This window comes from Moschus berezovskii, chromosome 3 (assembly GCF_049115385.1).
Source record: "Moschus berezovskii isolate FMDL1 chromosome 3, NW_MosBer_1.0, whole genome shotgun sequence".
NCBI classification, from domain to species: domain Eukaryota; kingdom Metazoa; phylum Chordata; class Mammalia; order Artiodactyla; family Moschidae; genus Moschus; species Moschus berezovskii.
Genome location: NC_142462.1, coordinates 96248230 through 96272637, shown reverse-complemented (window position 1 = coordinate 96272637; position 24408 = coordinate 96248230). Strand labels below are relative to the sequence as shown.

The 24408-nt window shown below is 37.0% G+C and overlaps 1 protein-coding gene across 3 annotated transcripts in view; it reads right to left on the bottom strand.

Annotated features, from left to right (window-relative positions):
- Positions 1-24408, bottom strand: part of PTPRZ1 (protein tyrosine phosphatase receptor type Z1) — a 200944-nt gene that overhangs the window by 36607 nt on the left and 139929 nt on the right. For 2 of the 3 annotated variants that reach the window (XM_055421178.2, XM_055421179.2), the window contains exons 11-13: positions 21139-21185; positions 15732-16725; positions 8285-8429 (exon numbers count right to left, since the gene is read on the bottom strand). In XM_055421178.2, the coding sequence (XP_055277153.2) occupies positions 8285-8429; positions 15732-16725; positions 21139-21185 (1186 nt within the window). Of the gene's footprint in view, positions 1-8284; positions 8430-12698; positions 16726-21138; positions 21186-24408 lie in introns of those variants that run through there. The other variant, XM_088834645.1, reaches the window with a different exon arrangement.

Genomic DNA, 24408 nt, shown 5'->3' with positions numbered 1-24408 from the left:
ATGTCCTGCCACTTTGGACAGGATCAGAGTGGAAAAGATAGCCTATCCAAAGCTATGTTTCAGTCAATATTTAAAGGACCATGCCGTTATGAGGCTATTCAGCTGCTAGCAAAAGGCAGCAAGTAATGACCAGGTAGAAGCGAATTTCCACTATGGTAACATTTTGAGGAAAAAAGACAGTTTTATATTACAAGTGTGACAATGTCGTAACGACAAAACGAAGTGAAGAAATAATGAGCATGTAACCAAAAACAGGGGTGATTTTCTTTCCAACAGATGCTAGCCTTGATGAGGTTTTGAGAATGAATATATTTGGAATCAACCCCAACTATGACCTACAAGGTCACCTGAGTCTATTTTCATTTAGATAATAAGAGTAACATCTGGCAAGAGCTCATGCAAACTATCGAGAAGAGCAAAGAACCAACTGCTGCTGTAAACTAATGCAAACTATCGTTAATTAAAAAATGCAGATAATTAAAACTGCTAATGACACTCTCTGATGTGGGTCATTTAATTTATTTGAAGCATTACTCATGAGTGGTTAAGTTTAAATGGAAAGATCTGTTTGAGTGAAAATGCCAATCTCGTTTTTCATTTGAAAAATCTAAGCAACAAGGTATTTATTCTTACATTTGTTCTTACATGACACACTTCAATTGTGATATTTTCTTTCAGTAACCAGTTCCCTGCATAAAATTCGTCAGTGGTTTCCCACTGGAATAAGAATGATATTCCATTATTTCAGCAAGGGCGGTTAGACCCTCTGTGACTTGGTTCCCCCTCCATACCCCCACCAGCAGTCTCATCTCTTGTTACTTCTTCTGCAACCACTAGGCTCTAACTCACTGGTCATCCCTTTCTCCTTCCAAGAAGTCCTGCAATATTATCCCAGGGCCGTGGTTCTTGGTGTTCCCTCTGGCCACTTGCCTCTTTCCCATCATTTACACATTGGCTCAAATGCCATTTCCTCTGAGAGTCCTTCTCTGGCCGCCTAAGCTGTTAATAAAACTACAAGCCCCTCTGGGTAAGCCACTATTCTGCCCCCTTTTTGTTTGCTTTATGGCACTTATCACTCTCTGAAATACTTTATTTATATATTTGTTTATTCATCTTCCATAATTTTAGTTGGTCCTCCCTCACCAGAATGTAAGTCCCCAAAAAGCAAAGATGCATGTGCGTGCTCAGTCGTGTCTGACTCTTTGCAGCCCAATGGCCTGTGGCCCACCAGGCTCCTCTGTTCATGGAATTTTCCAGGCAAGAATACTGGAGTGGTTTGCCATTTCCTTCTCCAGGGGATCTTCCTGACCCAAGGACTGAAGCCACATCTCCTGTGTCTCCTGCACTGGCAGGCAGATTCTTTACCACTGAGCAACCTGTGAAGCCCAACAAAAGGCAAGATACTCGGTCTTAATATAGTGTTAGTCCTCATAATAATGTCTGGCATGTTATAAGTGCCCTGGAATATTTGTTCAATGAATTCACTGCCATAGGTATCAATAGTACAAAATTATATAGTTTATTTATAACTCTAATGTCACAAGTTTAAAAACAAATCCAAAGGTAATGATGGGCACAGCAAAAAAAAAAAATAGCTACCTGCTGTGATAGTATAATCATAAGCAAACCTGTGAGAGTATAGATAATTGACAGAACACACGAATGTCTTCAACGGAGAAGAGGTGATGTAGGAGGAAGACAAGTGCACGGACCATCAACTACGATGTGGGGCAAAGGGACCCCAAGCAAGGCTCATATTCTGGAAAGCGGAAATGGCCTGGCAGAGTAATGAGAAATGGGAAAGAGGAGGGCCACTGGTCTCAAGATAAAGGTTCTTTTCTATTAAAGTCCACATCTGAGCAGAACTGACACCAGACTGGAGCAAGACTGGAGCAGAAACTTCAGGAAAGTGTGGGTCATCTGTGCAACCACAGATGTAGTATCTTCTGTCCCACTGATAGGGAGACACTGGATTTGATACTTACTTTTAAGATCACAGAATTAAAAATCTCTTTGATTCCTTTAAAATATGGTTACAAAAGCCAGCTGAAAGGGCTTTTCTTTATTTTTCAATGAATCTTAAAGTTGTAAAGTATTTAATACTTTAAGGGACCTAGTGCAATATCACAGCTAATACCACAGTCCTTCCCCCAGCATCTCTGACATATAAAAAGGATTCAGTGTGAATCCTTCAGTGACAAGAAGTTTACTTCTCTATGAATCATCTTTAGCTACTACACATTTCTTACACTAACCAGAAAATCAATCCCTTGTAAGTATCTCCAAATGGTACCCAAAGAGGAGACCCTCCTGTTCCAGTGTAACGCCTCTTACTGTTGGTATTTTTCTTATAGTGAACCTCAAACCTATCTCCCTTTTACTTTGACATATTGGCTTTATTTCTGTACCTTACAGATTTTTAGATTGTAGTATCCAAATCTTTAAATACCTAAACCCTACCTATCTGTGGTCCAAACCTTTTTTGACTTTTCTCCTTGAAGTTTATGTTCAATAACACAAACATGTTGTAGATCATTGAACATGTCTTGCCTGCTCCAACTCAGTTATTTCTTCTCCCTGCTTTAAACATGGTTCTTCTTCTGACCAAAATGCCTCCGTCACTAATGTGCCATGCAAATATTTCCTTTCAAAAGACAGCTCAGTGGCATCTTCTCTGTGAAAAAGCCTCTCATTTCTTAAGCAGATTCTTGCACTTCAGTTTCTGTTTCTATTATAATGAACACTAACGTCCGTTCACACTCTTGTTTAAAAAGATTGCTTTGAAAAATATGCTTAATTAATCCAAGAATGACCTTCAATTTATTTTAAATATTTTAATTAATTGGTGGTAAAAGTAATCATTTTGTAGTATATTTGTTTTGGGCCTTTATCCTCATTTTATATATATATATATATATCAAAAGATATACATATATATATATACATGTATATTAAAGTATATGGCCCCATCTTTAAAGTATATATATATACATATATATATACTTATAGACATTATATATACTTTAAAGATGGGGCCATGTCTTTTGATTTATATAAACCCAATTTTAAATACAATGCCAGGAGTGCAATAGGTATTAAATGTTGAATGATTAGATGGACTTCCAGTAGAATTTCCAGTAGAATTCCACCAACCATAATGTATACAGCTGCATCCTAGGCTATCTTGCCTACTGGAGCCTCAAATGAGATTAACTTAAAATTTCAAAACATTTGGGAGGAAGAGGTAGAATATACAGCTAGAGAAAGATGGATTGATGGGTGGATGGATGGATAGATGCCTAGACAGAGGATGTGTCTGAGAGAATGGGAAGAAGGCAACATCTCCTACAATAGGAAAAGGCAAATTAAGACATATCAGTACCAAGGTTTAAGATGTTGCTAATATCCCTTGTAGTAAATACCAGCTCTTATTTTCAGCTATGTAATCAAATATTTTTTGGTTTTAGAAAACAAGTGGTCCAGTAATGTTACTTGCATTAACAGGTAACAAAAGAATCTTATAAATCATACCAATAAGCTCAAAAGTAGGAAACAATTAAAATTAAAATAGTACAGGATTTATTCTGGATGAAGAGCATCTGTATGCGGCTTAGGAACCCTTTATGGTACAGTCTTACTGAGGAAGTGACGTTCTACATAAAAGGTAGCATGGCACTGGGAGTCCTCCATTCTGGATGGTAGCTACCAATGACCCACAAATTTAAATTTAATATCAAGAGAAAAATTATATTGCTTCTCTTCCTACTCTTCCCAGTCAGAACAAGGGTGCCTATGGAAAACTCTGTTCTATATTGCTTTTGATGGAGTGCTGTTTATTTGAACACATTTTTGGTATTTTTTAGATTCTATTAAAAAACTCTCCAAAATTTCCTCTTTGTCATCTTTAAAGAGAACTTTTTGAAGCTATTTTTATGGAAATAATTTTGTGTCTTGGAAACTTATGATTTGGCTCATGTAAATTATACCTTAAAACATCTGGAAAATAATTTCAAGGCATATTATTTAATGGATGACAAGACTTGGTATCTATGGTCCATCTGTTCTGTATCAGCAGTGAGTGTCTTCACGTCTATGTGCTAAGTGTTGATAACTATGTCTCCTGCTAATTATCACTCAGACATGAAGAAAAAAGTGATGAGTGTTTTAAACTTGTAGACATAGGTCCTATCAATCAATGTTAATCTGATTATTTAATTTACACCTTTTCATCACAGTACTTGGAATTAAAAGCTAGAAATGTATAATTATTATTCCAGTTTTTGGATCCTTACACAAATATGAAACAATATTCATTATGCTGTATTCACCACAGAACCCTGAAGAAAGTCTGGCTCCAATCTGAAAGATGATCTCTCCCCTAAATAGTAAAGAGGACACTAATTCCTAGATGGGTGAGTGACTTGCCCAAAGCCATATAATAAATGTTGGGCAGAACTGAAAAAGAGTCTCAGATTTTATCACCTCTGATTTGTTGTGTCTTCCTGCTATGGCATGCTTTCTCTTAAGGTTTATATGAAACATAAGAGATCACTTTGAGTTAGGTAAATTAGGCAAAAGAGAGGATTTATCATACCTTTTGTGATTATTTTTTCTCCTAAAGAATTAGGTTAGAAAAGTGTTTTAATATTTAAACTGGAAAAACTTATAAGGACAATGTTACTACTAATATTAGGACTCTTGTTGGTATGTCATTTGATTTTTAAACCTTTCTACAGGCTATAGTTTGCATAAAGGTCTAAAATGTTTTCATATTAGTGAATGAAATCATGTGGCTCAGAAATACAGCTATCCTAGAATGTGAATAATTCAGACAAACCATGAAGAATGCACTACCATTTTCATTTTGTAGTTTAGCAAATAGTACTCCTAGTGTATTCCTCTCACTGATTTAAAAAGTTACATTTGGGAGTGAATTAACTTCAAATGGCTGTGAGTTGGACAGTTATGTTAAATTTGTAAATGGATAAGTAAGAGTAACAAATTTTATCAGGACATTTGATTGTTAGATATAAAATATATACATAAAACTCTAAGACTGTTCATATTTTAAACTAACACTCTGTACTCAAATTATATAAGTGTTATTTGTAAGGAAAAGAGAAAAATTGCATGGACGAAGGTCAAATTAGTATTTTCTGTTCCGTCGCTCAGTCGTGTCTGACTCTTTGCGACCCCGTGGACTGTAGCCTACCAGGCTTCTCCGTCCATGGGATTCTCCAGGCAAGAATACCGGAGTGGGTTACCATTTCCTTCTCCAAGGGATCTTCCCGACCTAGGGATCGAACCCGGGTCTCCCGCATTGGAAGCAGACGCTTTAACCTCTGAGCCACCAGGGAATAATTTCATCTTTTTAATCCACATAAGTACAGATGGAATGGCCTACTAATAACAGAAGATATAAACGACTCCATACTTGACTTTACCATAAAATCTCAAATCATATTAAATAAGGCACTGATTTTCAATTTTGTAGAAAATAAACTTGGAATATTAAGTAACAGATTAAAAAACTCATATTAATTACTTCAACCTTTTAACTATAAACTATCTAACACTTTAACTGAAATTTATTCTAATGCTATTTACTATGAAGTAGAATATGATCCCATTTCCCACCCTATTTTATGTTTGTCTAACTTCAATTCCCATTAACTTCAAAAACTGACTTGGCAGGGAAAATTAGCTTAGATATAAAAAAGTAATCTGAACAAACATGACATCAATGTTGGAAAGAAGTCTGGCCAACAAGTCCCATGGGGAGTAGGAAGAAAAGCAATATGAATTCTTGCTGAGCAAACATTTATGCATTAGGTACTGTGCTGGTGGTATTCTGCTAAACATGAAATCTTCTATCAAAAGAGGCATTGGTGATTACAGGAATCATTAAAGAAAGCAGTTTTGTTTGCATGATGTTATGGACACAACAGACTCCTAATCCATTCACGATAACAAAAGCATGATCTGTTCTCTATAGTCTGGAGTCTACTCTGTTCTGTAAAAGAAGTCAGATATGAAATATGGCTGCTCATGGAAATAGTCTACCTTAGTCAACCAATATACAACCACCCGCAGCTAGATGATCCAACCCCACAGTCTCAGACACACACACAGCTCATCCCTCCTTTCTAGTCTTCCTACCTGTGGGGACCCTGCCTGGAATACCCTTCTCCTTCAGTTCCTCTTTGTGAGTCCTATCCAGCTCAAGCTCGGTATTTCTCATTTATGCTGCCCATTCTGGCCCATCAAGCTCCTTTTTTCTCTGACTCCTCTTAGCATTAGGAGATTTCAGCTGCATACACTTCTGTGTAATATTTTACACATTTTGCACGGAAAACTTTCTCTTCAATAAGCATAATCAACTTGACAGTGGTGACTCTCCATTCACTCCTTTTTTTATGTGCTTTCACAGTATTTCACACAATACTGAGCACATGGGAAATAGCCAATAAAAATACTAAATATTTTTTAATAAACTGAGAAAAGATACTTTGGAATAACACAAAGAGTGGTGATGATAAACTTATAGACAGATGTTGCTAAACAAAAGGAAATGGAGTATAAATCTTCTGAACAAAACTCTCTTTTAAAACAAAAGGATAGCGAATGGATAAGAAAGCTTTGGTACATATACACAATGGAGTATTACTCAGCCATTAAAAAGAATGCATTTGAACCAATTCTAATGAGGTGGATGAAACTAGAGCCTATTATATAGAGTGAAGTAAGCCAGAAAGAAAAACACCAATACAATATACTAACGCATATATATGGAATTTAGAAAGATGCAAATGATAACCCTGTATACGAGACAGCAAAAGAGACACAGACGTATAAAACAATCTTTGGGACTCTGTGGGAGAGGGTGAGGGTGGGATGGTTTGGGAGAATTGCATTGAAACATGTATATTATCATATGTGAAATGAATCGCCAGTTCAGGGTCGATACATGTTACAGGACGCTCGGGGCTGGTATGCGGGGATGACCCAGAGGGAGGATAAGGGGAGGAGGGAAGTGGGAGGGAGGTTCGGGAGGGGGAACTCATGTACACCCGGGGCAGATTCATGTCAATGTACGGCAAAACCAACCAATATAATATTGTAAAATAATTAGCCTCCAATAAAAATTAAAAAAAATAAAACAAAAGGATAAAGTACTAAGTTTTGTCCTTTTTTGGTTTAGATAGGTTTCCTTATATCATCATAAAGTCCTTGCTTTCCAACAGACACGGTTATAGCAGTTATACTGATTTATATTACATCCCTGCTGCTGCTGCTGCTAAGTTGCTTCAGTCGTGTCCGACTCTGTGCGACCCCATAGATGGCAGCCCACCAGGCTCCCCCGTCCCTGGGATTCTCCAGGCAAGAACACTGGAGTGGGTTGCCATTTCTTTCTCCATAGTAAACATAAATTTGCACTGTGTTCTATTTGCTGTAGGATCAGAAGCTTATGATAGGTGCAATATTCCTTGCCTTTTAAAAGTTTCAATAGGTTATTGATAAGAATGAAGCTATATCTCATCCTCAAGGCAAACAATAATGAATTTTAAAATCCCACTCCTCTTAATATAGTAATTTACTTTATCTTCAAATTGTATTCTATTTTAATGCTTGATTTGTACTTTCGTGTATGTTATCATTTTTTTGTATTAGCTTGCAGTTTATATGTAGCTTGTACAAAATCCACTGCTATAAAAATATTTTTCACTATATCAAAAACCATGTTTTCCAAAAGGGTCGGACACGACTGAGCAACTTCACTTTCACTTTTCACTTTCACACATTGGAGAAGGAAATGGCAACCCACTCCAGTGTTCCTGCTTGGAGAATCCCAGGGATGGGGGAGCCTGGTGGGCTTCCGTCTATGGGGTCACACAGAGTTGGACACGACTGAAGTGACTTAGCAGCAGCAGCAGCAAAGTTATAAAAGCTCAAGCATTTAACTGAGAACCTTAGATGCTATGGTAACATCAGAATGTTCATTAGATTACATGAAAGTAAAACTGTCAAAATACTGTATTAAATATTAACTGAAGTCAAAGTTCCTCCATTTTACCTTTAATTGTTTGACAAAAGTGTGAAGAACAGTCAGATCTTTTAGTATTATGTCTTTGGATTCACAAATTCTTCTTACTCAAAGTTACCTGGATAAATTAGTGGTAGCTCTCAAGTAAAGTGAATTTTGAATATGTTTTGAAGAACATTCAGATAAAACAAAGGTAAAATCTGAGCTCTATGAAATACACATCCAAAACATTCAACTTACCTCCAGTAGATGAGAATACCCACAAGAACCACTAGACAGATAAAAGTCAGGGCCGACACGATCACAAGGGGTATAACTGCCTTCTTCTCGGATTCCAGCCCCTCAGCTAGACCAATACGAGACTCATGGCTACTATTACTGGCCTCTGTAGTCGGAGAAAATTGAGAAAATTGGTATTTAAGCTTGAGGAAAAAGCACAACATTTTTCAACCGAATAACTGCAATCTTCTTGCTGTTGCTTACCTTTAAAATTTCTCTGACCCAAAGCTTAAAAAGTAAGGCAGTTGCAAAATAAATGAGTCATAGGTGTGAAATATACAGTGTGGGGAATTTAGTCAATAATTATGCAATATCTTTATGGTAAGAGACTAATTGTGGTGATCAATTTGAAATGTTCAGAAGTATCGAATCGCTATGCTGTAGAACAACGACTAACATGGTATTATAGATCAATTATACTTCAGAAACAAACGAACTCGTAGAAAAAGAGAAAAAAAGTAAGTCAGGCTATCAGAGATGAGCAACTATAATATCCAACAAAGACTGGTAACCAGGAAGCATAATATTGCCTTGAAAAGTTTGTGAAAAGGGAAACTAAAGTATTAAAAACTATTCAGTTTTTAATAAAAATGATCCAGAAAAACAATGCTACTTACTGAATCATCATATATAATCTTGATTTCCCAAAATGAATTGTAGTGGAAATACTTTTCATCCCACAGTTAGGTAAATAATTAGGAGCAATTAATAATTTCATAAAGAGAGACTCTTAGGATAACTCTTCTTACATTAAGATAACCCTTCAGTCCAGCAAACTATTTAAAATTTTGACATTTTGACTTCCCTTCTTGCCAACTGTTTTTCTCTATCAAAAATAAAAATACCTTTGCATGTGAATTGAAGGAATGCACAGATCTAAGACATTCTTTTTAAATACCAAGTGTAAATTATGAAAAAGTCTAAATTCTGTCCTTGGGCTATTTCAGAAGATAGCAAATAACTATTTTTTTTGTGACAAATCAGGTACATTTTTGTTCTAGAACTTTCAAAATTACTGCAACCAAAGCTATCTTCCTAAGTTGTTAAAAAAAGGTTTCAAAACTTGAGAGTGTCAGTGACCAGTCGCAATTCCTCCCTTCTACTCTGATGTGTGTGCAGTGGGAAACCAAGATGATTGTACATCAGAACCCTAACAGGATGCTACAACAAGCTGACACTGCTACAAAAGTAACAGTCCTTATCTTGTCCATCTGTAGGATCTCTGGAGTAACTAAGTTCCTCATCAGTGTCTACCTTGCTTCCAACATATATGGTACATTTGGTATAAAAGTACCTTGGTATACTAAGTACCTTACTCTTAGTGATAGACAATGGGAATTAACTTAATTGAAAATACTATCAATTTAATGGAAAATATCTGAGGATAAATTTGACAGTCACAGATTCATAAATAGAGTACTGAAATACGTCTAACTGGAGAGAACTTGAGAGTTAAAACGATAGATTCCTTCTGTAAAGAGAAGTGATGCAGAAAGGGTCAAGAATTTAATCAACATATAGGAAATGTATCAAAGGATTATAAGTGGCAACCAAATATTCCAAAATGTGTATTTTTATAATTACAGAAGCACTTGTGAGAAAAAAATGGAATTCAAAGTTGTGACTGGAAATAATGAAACTGTATAAAAAGTGGGAATATTGTAAGTCAACTGATTCTTGAGCTGTAGTCAATATTCTTATGAGAGAGGGCTAAACTTTGCCTTCTATTACATTAATCATACACTCTGGTCATTACCTACTGTGGGGAGACTCATTCAGAAGCCTAAATAATCTGAGTTTGAATGCACTGGTATTGCTTTATGAAATTTAGGAAAGCATTTTATTTTATACACAATTGTCTTCCCATTTTTTTTCTATTGTTACAATAGAAAGTTTGTGGTTAATAAAGGAAATAATCCACTTAGCAAAGTCTCTGGTACCTAGAAATTACAAATGAAGGTTAGTATTATTATCTATTTCATTCTTGAAGTAGGTCCCCCAGAAGAGTGGCATTGGCATCACCTGAAACTTGTTAGAAATGTATATTTGGGGCCCTTCTCCAACCATCCCAAATCTACTGAAAAAGAAACTGTGGGTAAAACCCAGCAACCGATGTTTTAACAAGCCCTCTGGGTGATTTTGATCCATATTAAAGTTTAAGAACCAATGATGTACATTAACTGACATACAAAGTGAGTTTATATAATTTCACTAGTCTTCAACAACCACAAATACTCATTGCAGTAGGCACATAGCTGTATGTGTATATATATATATATATATATGTATTTAGATGCGTACATATCTCATTTATATAGATGTATGTACATACATATATATATATATGTCTGATCAAATATGTGATACATATGTCAGATATAGAACACATAAAATACGTAACAAATTACAATATACATATATCATGCATACTATATACATGCATCATACACACACATGCACACACAGAGTCTTGTATGTAGACTTCTGATTTTAAAACAAACCTTTTAATTAGGGAATTAGAATGATAAAACCAAGATAATTTCATATAATGAAACCTAAATATTTTATATGAGATACCACATGAAAGTAAAAACAATCAACTGGCTGCTTTGTATACTATAATGAAGAGCAACTAGTTATACTGCTTTTTATATTCATTAGTTGACACTAAAATATGTTTGGATATGGCTCTGTAGTATATATGAGTTACCTAAATGATAAGGCAAGAATGTGCTAATGATTAGGAAATAAAGAAATAAGAATAATATTGGTTTACAAATTAAGCATTATATATATTTGTATATATTCCATTGTTCTCAATCATGAAAATGTAGTCTCTAAGAGACAGACAGCAATGACACGTTTCCAGTCTCAGTTTTTTTATTAACTTCCTGTGTGATCTAGATCAAGCAATCTAGTATCTTTAGGACTCAGTCTATGCATTCATAAGTTGCAGGTACTAATATCTGTCTTATCTATATTATTTTGAGAAGCATATCTTATAAATTATTCTCCATTCTAAAAACAGGTAATAAAATGGTAAGTTTCAGAATTAGTCTATATGCGTTTGATATAGAGGCATTTTCAATTATTGGATAAGACAGACTACATATGATTTTTTAGATATGTTTTAAAAACAGGCAAGAATTTTCCCCTATATGATCTTATTTATGTCATCAATTATATTACTTGATGCTGTTAGATGTTATATTCATATTGTTTTCTCCTCATCAGTAGGAAAACATCTTAAATAAATCTAATTAGTGCATTGAAGAGAAAATGCAGTAATTTTAGTCAGTAATTCCAGGTTTGACATTTTACAGTATATAGTCTTTCCATAACAGAATAATCTAGCAAATAACATATAGATGATGTCACTATATAAAAAGATAGAAAAATGGATACATTCCTGATGTTTTCTTTTTAAATCAATCTAATAAAAATGAAAAACCAAAAGAACTATAATTGAACCCAGATAATAATTCATATATAAGGCAATACTAATGAATATGGTGACCCATGAATTCATTACTTATTTTCACATAACAGAGTTTAGGTGTTGAAAACTAGAATGCAATGTTAAGTAGGTATCAAGTCAGAATGTAGAAACACTTCTCTATCAAAATGTACACACTTTTAATTTCTTCTGTACTGAAGGAAAAGTACATAACTCATTCAAGGAAAGGAAATGACAAAGAGGAAAACTATCCTAATAAGATTGGTATCTATGTTCTGGATTTTAAATACCTACTTTTACACAATAAGAGTGCAAGATGTTACTTTATCTTTTGACTCACTGTTGAGATTTAAATATTTTTCACTGTTCATTTAAAAATATGCCTTAAAGTGTAGTAAAAGCAAATTATAAAACTTAAGATCAAGGCAATGAAATTATCTAGTATTTCATATTCTTAATAGCATTGAATTTCCCCTCTCCGCACCGCGCCCCTCCACCCCCCACTGGCATCTAAAGCAAACATCTGTATTATATACGCTGCAAGCAATCTGCTGGAAGAAACATCTGGCTATAAATTAGTTTACATAAAATACATTAACAAATGAAATGCATTTCTACAGAAAATGTTCTTGTGTTGTACACCTTGTCATACAATACCTATATATATTATGCATATTAATGGCCATTATCTAACTTCTTAGAAAGGTATGTAACAAGTATAAAGTAGAAGGTATTTTGTTAGTTCACACTGCCCTCTTTAGGCAACATTAAGGTAATCAAAGAGACATTCTTAAAAAATTTAAATCTTAAAAAAAAAATCTTGCCATTAAACTTTCAAAACTTAGCAATAGAATTTTTTTCTAAAGCCCACAATCTGACGTAGATGTCCAAAATATCTAATTCCTTTCCACTGGGTGGGTCAGAGAGAGATGCATATGTCATATTATATCAGAGTTTGTAATTTGATAGATTTAGTTGGCAATGTAATTTAGAATATGCATAAAAATTAAAACTAAAATCAACCAAAATACACTCCAATCTATTATTTAAAAAGCAGTGTACTAAAAATGTATTATGTACACATAATTGCTCTCACATGTAACAGGCATCTTGTGGAATATGAAAAAATTGACAATAGAAATTATCTTAACTGTTTTGGAGAGAGTTAATCTAAGGATGAAAACACATTCAGTATTTCTCTGAAATAATGAAAAAATCAAATTTTAAAACTTGTAAACTGATTTATAAATATCCTGACTTTTAAAAATTATGGCCATTTTATCAAATATCTCTTTCCAAGATTTTTCTTTTTTTTTTTGAGGCAGAAAGCCATCACATCTCAGTCTATCCCTTGGATCCATAACTAACCTGCCTCTGAAATGTTGAACACTTCTGAATGCCTGCTAGTAATAGTTGGTGTTGAGGACTGTGGGGATCCAGGAGTTATTTCTGAGTCACCTGTTTCCAGTACCCCATTACCATCTTTTTCATTAATATCAGGAAAACTGAAATCTGTGGAAGTCTCGTTATCATTAAGGCTATCTGAGGCACCTTGCCCTGATCCACTCTCTTCATCACTTGTAAGAACTGCCCAGGCTTTAGATTCTGGGCCGGAAGGAAGCAGGGCATTGTGAGTCTGAACATCATTTTCCTGTTTTCCATCATTGCGCTTCCGGGGTGGCACATTTGTTGGTGGTGATTTATCAGGACTTCTGTCCATATCAGTCTGATCGTCTGATATAACACCTGTGATTTTATTTTCTTCTTCAGAATTCTCAGATAGTGCATATGAGATTGGGTTATTCTTATCCACAGAACTGTTCTGCTGGGTGTCTGAGTCATTCATTACCTTTTCCTGTGATTCTCTATAGGAGAAGCATGACATACACCTATTGATAGATAAGCCATCTTTATCTCTGTCATCATAATCATCATCACCGTAATCATCAATATCACCATCGTCACCACCACCCACCAAATTGGCATCAGATTGGGCACTTTGAATTGGCTCAGAAGTTGTTCTAGAAGGAAACAACAACGTAGTTGTGGTTACAGAACCATCCTTGTTGGAAGAAATGGCTGAAATGGAAACATACACATTTCCTAAAGAGACAGAAGGATCAGCAGTTAAAACTGGATCAGAAACAACTGTAGGAATACCAGCCAATACCTCATCGGTGACAGGGCCCTTGGTGGAGGTGAAGACTTCATCAGAATAAACAAGCTTATTTATAAGCGTATCTGGTGGTGCAACTGATAAAACAGGAGTAGCAAATGCATGCCTTCCTTCTGGAAGAAAGGCCTGGTTAAGCTCCAAATTGGCAGTTTGGAACAACTCATCATTACTGTACAGTGAAGGTACCGTTTGGTGGGAACTTTCACTTTTATGCAAAAGTGGTTCAGAATATTTCTCACTTGCATAAGAAATGGTTAAAACTTGAAGTGAAGCAGCGTGCATATTAGGAGTAGGTGATACATCAGAGATTGGTACAGATGGAGAGTGCAGCGTATTTTCCCTTGATGCGGCATTGGATGCCATGAGATGTGACACTGTAGAACTAACGTGATCAATCTTGGAGGTTTCAACCACTATTGGGTCACTAGGCACAGATGGCAGAGCAGTTTTAAGAAACAAGTCAACACCAGAAGCCTGAAAGGAAGGTTGCAGCAATACTTCAGTACTAAAAGAAGCTGAGGGCTCATAAACTAAGAGCTGAGTTGAAGGAGATAACATTTCACGAGAAGTAGGGTCAGAGGATGCTGGCTCTGAGTGAGCACTAAGCGCAGGTTTAAGCGAAGTGTCACCAAATGCTTGAGATACAGCGTGTGAAGACTGAACCGGAAAGTTATTTTCTGGAATTTGACTAATCTCATGATCATAAACCTTAGTGGCAGTAAAAGCAAGAAGCTCTGGGAGGCTGCCCTCTGGGCTAGAAGTGGAAGCAGAGGATTCTTGTAAAGAGGCATTCAATGTATTTACATGATCATACAGGTCAGGCATGACTGTGCTTTCAGAGGGGTAAACCAGGTCACTGAAAGAAGAAATGTGCCGTTCTGTCTCCTCTCCGGGTATTCTGTTACTTTTAGAAAGTAGCTTGTTATCGTCACCAGAGATAGAGGTTGGATATGTAAATTCAGCTACAGAAACGGGTGAAGACATGTTAAGGGCTGTCAGACCGTCTGTGTCAGTCACAAAAAATTCACTATCAGAGGAGGCTCCAGACCACTCCCCGTCACCAGAGAGGCCCTGAGTGGGCTGCAGCAACGATGCGCTTGGGGTTACTAAGGGAGACTCGGGCATCGGTAGGTGGTGACTAGGGCTGCTAGGTAAGGAACCCTGAGCATAATCATGCCCAGGTACCGCAGAACTGTCAGAAACCCTGAAGAGGTGTTGGGAGCCCTCCTCATTAGTTAAGGCATGAGAAGGTTCAGGCCCTGAAGAACGTGCATGCATCAGGACATCACTGCTGGATGCTTCAGCTGGAGAGAACATAAGCGTTTGATAAAGGACAGCAGGCTTGCTAGCACCAAATTCCAAGGTCTCCGAAGCAGCACGCGTAGAGATCTGATGCGACATGGCATCAGAATACGGAGCAAGGCTGGGCTCTAATAGCAAATCACCCCCAGCCACCGTCAGAGAAACATGCAGGGACCCCCGATCGCTCTCAAGAGCTGCAGTAACTTGCGGAAGGATCTGAGAGATCGTATACACACGGTGAAGCAATTCACTACTGGAGGAAGCGGAGGAAAATGGGAGCAAAGGCGCACCATCATAGGAAGACAGGATGGATTCGAATGACACACCGACACTGGGAAATACAGGCGTAGCATGCAAGGCCCAATCACTACTTGAAGCAGCAGGGGTAGTGTTGAGGGTCTGGTTGTCAAGCAACAAGGGGGTGACTAGAGGAAAGACTTCACTACTGGAGGAAGGTTGGAGAGGTGCCTCACCATTGTACACTGGTTGGGTGGTCTGCGCGTGTACCACGTTGGCGGTGGGGGCCGAATGGTGTTGTCCGGAGGCGGGAGTGAAAGCGTGAGGTGTCACCTCAGTGGGGAAGGACGCAAAGGTAGAATACTGCGGCATTCGCACATCTGAGACCGAGGGGCCCTGGGACAGCAGTGGGCCTGGAGGAGAGGACTCTGTTGTCTTCGCAGATTCACTGTCCGCGTCGGTGTAATCAGTCTGCAGAAAGCTCTCTCTACCTGACCCGACATCGGGCAGTGTCGTCACGTCTGTCGTACTGGGAAACCACACACTTCCATCAACGGAAGGATCCTTGAGAGAGTCTTCCGACCCTGAGGAGGCTGAATCTTCTGAGGCATTTCTCGCAGATTCTGGGATAAAGACATCGTATGGGACGGCCTCTGGATTTCCCGAAGGAAATACATGGCCGTGGGATGTGTGCTCGGAGACGAACGGCACAGCGGAGGTCGCGGGGCTGGCGCCGGAAGAATCCTCGGCTCCTGGATCGAGCTTGAAACTGGTCAATAAACTCTCTTCCTCACCGATATCAGTAGATACCTCCTGCGATTCCGTCGTAGAAACTGCATCTGAATATTCCACCGTCCCGGGCAAGTTCGTCTGTGGAAATCGGAGAATGGTTTTAGAGCCGTCGCTTGAAGAGGCTGAAGTGCCTGCCAGAGTGAGAGGGGGAGGCTGGGTCACAGTCTGCGCAGTCGAAGGAACGTCTTTTTTGGGGTCTAATTCAGTGACTGGCTGGGAAGTGGAATCCAAAGATGTGCTGGGAATATCACTCTTTCCGGAGAACTCGCTTCCTCTTACTGGGGAGCGGTTAGGCTTGGCCTCCTTGTATTTGGTCCCCACTCGGTTGTAATTTGTTGTGGTAGGAATCTGGGGTTCCTTTCTCCTAATCTGGTTTGTGGCACCGTCTCTACCAGGATTCACAACAGGGTGTCCTTCCATGTCCTTTCCCTCTTCTTCCTTTGAAAAGCAAGTAAGATTTAATGGGATACAAGGAAATTAGAGAAAAATGAATTTTTTTTTTCTACCAGTTTATTGCTACCAACCCATCTCCCTCCACCCTTCTCATGTATACGTGCTCAGTCATGTAACCCTATGGACTGCAGCCCTCCAGGCTCCTCTGTCCATGGACTTTTCCAGGCAAGAATATTGGAGTGGGTTGCCATTTCCTTGTCCATGAAATCTTAATAATATTTTAAACTGCATTATACTGTGATTCTTCACTTGTGGGATTTTGGAAACTTCTCATAAAGCACCACCCCCCTAGAAGACACGCCTCTATCTTGTAGCCAGTATTATCCACCCTTGAGGATGAGTAATTCAACTTAATGAAAATATTTGACTGCTTTTTAAAATTTTGCTTTATGGAAGTAATTAATAGATATCACAGCTTTGAAAAGAAGACACAGTGTAGTGGTATTTACTTACTGAGAGCATTATTTAACATGGTATTTATTTTCTTGTGTTTATATTTCTCTGTTCAGTTCATCTGGCAACAAGCTAAATAATAATTAGCCTCTTGTAATGTAAAATGGCAATGAAACAACTTATTTCAAAGATCAAAGTAGCTGTATATTCAGACTATTTGTATGTATTCAGAATACATCACAATTTTAAAGCTATCCTAACAGGAAAGTTTAAGACTGGAAGAGGTTTTTGGTTTTGTTCGTTTTTGTTTTAAATACTTTTCCCTAGGAGTTCATCTTAAACCTTGGCAGACATTTTTAACAACTGGTCAAAATATGGTCCTAGTTCTAGTCATTTAATTTTGTGTTTCCTTTAGAAATACCATTCAGGTGACCCAGTCTCTCATGAGCACTTAGATACTATGATGGCCCAGGAGTGATCTGGCTAGAGGTTAACCAAAACCCATGGTTTCTTCTTATTTAAACTGTATATAATATGTCTAATCATATGTTTAAAACATTGAATTGCCCAACATATTAAGATATGATATTTTTTGTTCACATGAACATGAATTTGTCAGTTTGGTAGCACTGTCATCTATTAGATCTTTTAAGGTCACTCTCCTTGAAAAAAAGAAAAAAATTATCAAACAAATTGGTCAGTGAGAACCTAACCAATATCAGTAGGAAGAATCTGAATCTTAAGCCATGTGTGCTCATGAGCTTTTGTCTCAGATACACGGAAAGCTATACATATGAAACACAAGATTTCAAGCTTAACGACTGCATTGTTATCTAGAGCTTAATTATTCAGTTGGTTTAAAGTTGTTGTTTTTTTTAATCTTAAGGCATATGCGACAACCCTGAGAAATGAGTCAGCGTTAATGCTCTGGACTGTATTAATGCTAAAATGGATATTCTCTTAGATTCCCCAGATCCGTTTCCTCCCTAGTGGTATTTCTTGATAAAATTTTGCGTTCTGATGGATGCCATGTTCACAAGGACAACTAGGTTTTACCAAATAATTTCCTGAATAAATATTCCCCTCATCTTCAAGCCCCAAAACTTCACACAAAAGGAAATAAGAACAGTTTGCCTCGACTCACTCTTGGTGGAAAACACTCTTCTTTCCTTAGAAGTTCTTACAAACATTTGCTGTATAATCTGATACAGAGTTTTGGTGAGGATCAGTGTTAACCTTAGCAATATGTAGTTTCTGAATTCTTCCTCACTTTTGTAAATCTGTATACTTGCCAGTTTTCTGGTATCATGCCACACTCTTATCCTCTACCAAGATATTTTAAACTTTGCTCTGCTCTAGTCAAACCTCCATTTTCTTCTCTCCTCATTCTCAGGAGATGTTTTCCTGATTACAGAGGCAGTAGAAGCCACCAGACAAAAACTCAACTCTTCCTAGCATTAAAACATCAAAATCTACCAGGACCAACCAAATCCACCTCTGCTCTTCTCATCCTGTTGTAACTGAGAGTTGTTCTACTTCCTTTCTAATTTCTGCATTTGTGTTCTAATCCATTCTCTATCATCCTCTCAGGAATTGAACACAACTATTTCCCTCCACTTTGTATTTTCAATTTTGCTTTCTTAAATGGATCATTCTTACCAGCTCAAACCCAGATCTCTCCTATTTAAAAGGAGCATAATGGAAAATCTCTAATTCAACGCCTAGTATTCATTTTACCTCTCCCCTTTTCTTCACAATAAAGTTCCCAAAACACATGTCATCTATCTTTTCTATGTCCTCTGACAATTTCTTTTTTTTAGAACCTTTATTTTTTGGTGAGGTTTTCTTTTTTTTTTTTTTTTGGCTTCATTGTGCAGCATGTGGGATCTTAGTTCCCTGGCCAGGAACTGAATCCGTGCCCCCTGCATTGGAAGCGCAGAGTCTCAACCACTAGACCACCAGAGACTAGAAGTCCCTGATCTGACAGTTTCTTTCAAATTCCACATAACATAGCTTCTCTTCCTCTTTGCTTATTATCCCACACAAACCTCCTTTATCATCCTCCTACTGTAAGCTATGTAGACTTCTATAACATTGATCTTAAAATATAATGCCAGTCACCCTTTATTCTGTTACATTTTTGGGGAATAAAAACTATACACACACAAAACACAAATTTCTCTTTCATCACTGTGAGATTCTTAGAATCTGATGAAGGTGATGGACCTTTCATTAACCCACCCAACTAAGTCTTGTATATTTCTATGGGGTCATACTGTCTCATGTCAATTTTTCAAGAAGAACTTAAGATTCATGCTCTATGATTACTTTAATACTAATATGAAAATACAAATACTTTAATGGACACTGTTTCCCAAGATTAAGTTATTGTGAATCTTTCCTCCTCTATGGTTTTGATATGGATCACACCTGTTATCCTTTATGATATCTATTAAAATTTTTTATTGAAAAGCCTTGATTGTGCTGGAGATACTTTGTCTGTCAAAGTCAGGCATTCCTATTGGAAGAAAACTTGAGGAACATTCCCCAAACTATTCATTTCCACGTGGATGTTGTTGTTTAGTTGCTCAGTCATGTCTGACTCTTTTACGATACCGGTAACCTGCCAGGCTCCTCTGTCCATGGGATTGCCCAGGCAAGAATACTGGAGTGGGTTGCCATTTCCCTCTCCAGGGGATCTTCCCGACCCAGGGATTAAACCTGCATCTCTTGCATTGGAAGCATATTCTTTACCACTGAGCCACTAGGGAAACCCATATTTAGGTTTAAAACCATTACTGATACAATCCAGGTGTTTGCCAACTCCTATCATTCATTCCTGCATGAATCAATGAATGTGAATAGTGTTATGAACTGTGTTTGTGTCCCCTCTAAAGTCACATGCTGAAACCTTACCCTCTCAAAGTGACAGTCTTAGGAATTGGGGCCTTTGGGAGTCATTAGTATTAAATGAGGTCATAGGTGGAAGCCTCATGAATGGGATTAGTGCCTTTATATTGAGTCATGAAAGGTTGCTTCTTCTGCTCTTCTCCACCATGTGAGGACACAAGTCTGCGGTCTACAACTGGAAGGGTGTTTGACACACATCACACACACACACAGATATGCTTAGTTGAATTCTGTTGTGAACTCTTGATGAAATGTGGACTGCTCATTTTGCTAAAATAGTCCTTTGTAAGAGAGAATTGCCATAAGATAAAAAAAATCACTGAGGTAATGGTTCATGTGAAAACACAACCTAACCACTATTTACTGCTAGATAAGAATATTCGTTTTCACAAGTTATCAGCTCATACACATATATGTATTAATGGAAACATTCATACTACCATTAACAATAGAAAACTTGGATGTAACATATTATCTCAGTACTGATGAATAGTATATTTGGGCTTAGGATGAAATATAAGATACAAACAGTCATTTTCTATTTCAAAAATTAAGACAATTTATAAATATCCTTAAAGGACCATATGCTGGCAATAGACTTCATAATATGCATAGTCCAAACAAAAATAATCAAATTAAATGGGCAAAAAAATATATACACTTTATAATTTGATTCACATTTATTATCAATCTATCAATCACTGGTTCAGTTAGTCAAAAATAAGCTGTAGCAACATTATGAATTGCTTAAATATTACTTTAGTTTGTTAGAAACACTTAGAAAATGAAAAAGTTCCAATTTGCAACTACAGTTCATAGCTATCATTATTTTTAAAGTTCATCATTTTTCTAATTATCAACAAACCTTTCCTATCTCTTTTTAAAAACTATACCAATTAAAGTGTCTTCCAACTTCTTCATAAAAATCATGTTATTAATTATACATTAATCTACAAAGCTCAGCAACTAATCCTACAAACAATGAATCATGCATGCAACACGAACTTTTTATTAATGCAACATCTGAAACCTAACCAATAATTCCAAACAGATTTTTTAATATTTAAGCACTTGAATAAAAAATAGCTATGATACCTTGATTATTTCTTCAGTTCCAATTAATTCGGGAAAGAGGTCAAGTTCTACAAAATTAAAAACAAAATGATTAACATTTTTATTCAACTATTTCAGCTTTACTGGTCTACTTTTGGATGGAAAGAGAGAAAAGAAAAAAAAATAATACTGTTAGCTTGGAAAATACAGAATTGCTCAAAGAAAATTTCAAATTTCAGTTTTCGACACTGAACATTACATAACACGGCACTATGTAAACGTACAGGAAACTGCACTCAAAACTTTGATCTCTATCCTCCAGTCCAACTCCTTTCCCTATTTCCACCCCAACTGTGATTGAAACTAAGAAGGGAAAAGACAGTGAGACTGATATTACTGGGTGCAAAGAAACCCAAGTAATTTTTCATCAGTGCAGACTTACTGCTGATCAGTGCAGACTTACTGCTGATTGAAACTAAGAAGGGAAAAGACAGTGAGACTGATATTACTGGGTGCAAAGAAACCCAAGTAATTTTTCATCAGTGCAGACTTACTGCTGGGAAAATGCCAGGGGATAAGTGACAGATATTCTTATTCAACTACTTATTCCTTAAGGTCTTCTGACTGAAAGTCAAATAGTTATTTTTAAAAAATTAATTAATTTTTGGCTGTGCAGGGTCTTCAGTTGCTGCGTGAGGGGCTTTCCCTAGTTGTGGTGTGCAGAGGCTACTCTATAGTTGCGCTACATGGACTTCTCTTGCTGCAGAGAAGAGCATGGACTTGATAGTTACTACACACAGACTTTGCTCAGCAGCATGTGGAATCATCCCGGACCAGAGATCAAACCCACGTTCCCCGGATTGGCAGGAAAATTCTTAACTATGGCCCCACCAGAGAAGTCCCAAATAGTTCTTTTTACTCTTCAGATTTGGGCTCATACATATTTGTACACAGGGTGCTGTCCCAGATAAAAGCAAGAATGTTTTCTAGCAGGTCCAGCCTGGATTGTCCAGCAGGAAGGACAGACCAGAGTGATTCCCATGACTTCTTCCCAGGGATACTCAATCAATACTGCTTATGAAAAGAATGTAAGGACCAGGATCATTTAAGTCTGACTTTCCCAACTGGACAGAATTGGCATATTTCATGTTGCTGTGCTGTGCTTAGTTGCTCAGTTGTGTTTGACTCTTTGCCATGCCATGGACTGTAGCCTGTCCATGGGGATTCTCCAGGCAAGAATACTGGACTGGGTTGCCATGCCCTCCTCCAGGGGGATCTTCCCAACCCAGGGATCAAACCCAGGTCTCCCACATTGCATACGGATTCTTTACCATCTGAGCCACCAGGGAAGCCCATGAATACTGGAGAGGGTAGCCTATTCCTTCTCCAGGGGATCTTCCAGATCCAGGAATCGAACCAGGCTCTCCTGCACTGCAGGTGGATTCTTTACCAGCTGAACTATCAGGGAAGCCCAGTCTAAGGATAGCTCAATCCTAAAACAAGACCCATCAGCAAATGTTAGAAAAGATGAGGAGCTACCAATAGTTCTCTCTCTCCAACAAGGAATCTAGGCCCTCTGCCAAGTTACCAATGGGCTTGAGGACCACTTGTCCTCACCCTTCATCCAAGCTGCATCAGGGAGACAGAAGACAGGGTAAGTCTTAGGGCTTGAGCATTATTACAAAGATACCCTTCTTATTCCTATTATTTTAGAGAATCTATCCCATCTCCAAAGTTTATGCTTTTCACTATCCTAAAGCTGCTTATGTTCTATTTTTTTATGCCTCTGTACATCCTCAAAGGAAATGCATTTTCTACAGAATTTTCAAAGGCATAGATGAACTAACATTAAGTATTTATCAAATCCAGGCCTGTTGTAGCATATAAACTGTATTGGGTTTATTTTCACGATAAAACTTCTAGGTACAAAGAAATGTAAAACTATAAAATACAGCAATAGGCCTGAATTTTATTTAGAAGAGAATTCAAGTAAAATATAGAAGCCCAGCCCCCATGAGGTTTTAGATAAAATTAATACTACTGACTAGTTAAGTATTTTAAAGTTACTTACCCTGAACAATTTTTGGTGTTATAAAAATGAAAATAGTCACTGTAAACAGTCATATCTTAAATTTTAACTCTCAATTATTATTATTTTCTTATTAAAACTAACTGTGAAAGAATCTGACAACTTTCATTTGCATCTTTAGCATTCTCCTTTTTCTATTTTTGTCACTGTGAAACCCTTTACTCACCCTGGTTTTCATGCTATTTAGTCTTTACTTTTTAAAATTAAAATGATTTCAATAGTCTGATACAACTGTGTCTCTGTAACCTTCAAAGAAACCAATATAATGTGAATTTAAAAATGGGATTCAACTTAACTGTGAGAGAAATAAAAAGAACCTTTAATATGATTTTCTAAAAACTACAATTAAAGAAGTTCATGCATGTAAAAATCTCCAATTTCAGCATATGGGACAATACATACTTTTATTAAAAATATTTTTATATGGAGTCACAGCTTTTCATGTACTTTTAAAATACTTTAATGTTAATAAGGGCAAATCATAGTCAATACTTATTTTGAGATATATATATACATATACACATATATATTATATTTTAGATTTTATTCTGTTAAGAAGCTACAGAAAAACATCTCAATGAAAGCCCATTCTCTTCAACATGCTTACAGAGGTGTTTTTAAAAAACGGCTTAACTTAATTTGACTTAACATACTTTTAATGACCAAAGGTGATTCTCTTATTAATTGTCAGGGTCAGGGTACAGTGTATATAATTATCACATTGAGGACAATTTTTTCTTTCAGTACTCTGTGTGTACTGCATTTGATTAATTGTTATCCTTTAATCAGAGCATAACTTAACTATATAGACTATAATTTCTGTTAAGCTAAAATACATAATTCTACTTAATCATACTGTCTATGAGTACTGGGATCAGTGAGTTCTACTATAACTGGCCTTGCTGTTTACTGCAATAAGAAGTAAAAAGTTTCCTTTAGGCCCCCTCAGGCCCTGGGAGCAGAATCCACAGGTCCAAGAAGCCCTTTGATCTCCTTTTATTTCATAGCATACTCGGGTGAATTAGGTGTGGGTGCCTTCACGTTGGTATGTAAAAACCCACTTTGAAGGATCTTCCTTGTGATTTCCTACTAGATTCAGATCATTTGAATTGACTGAAAATATTGGGGTTGTCCAGGAATACTTCAAGAGCCCTGCCCAAAATAACCCAGAAGTCTTCTGCTGAGACTCCTAAGAACAATTTTGAAATAAAATAATTTTAAAA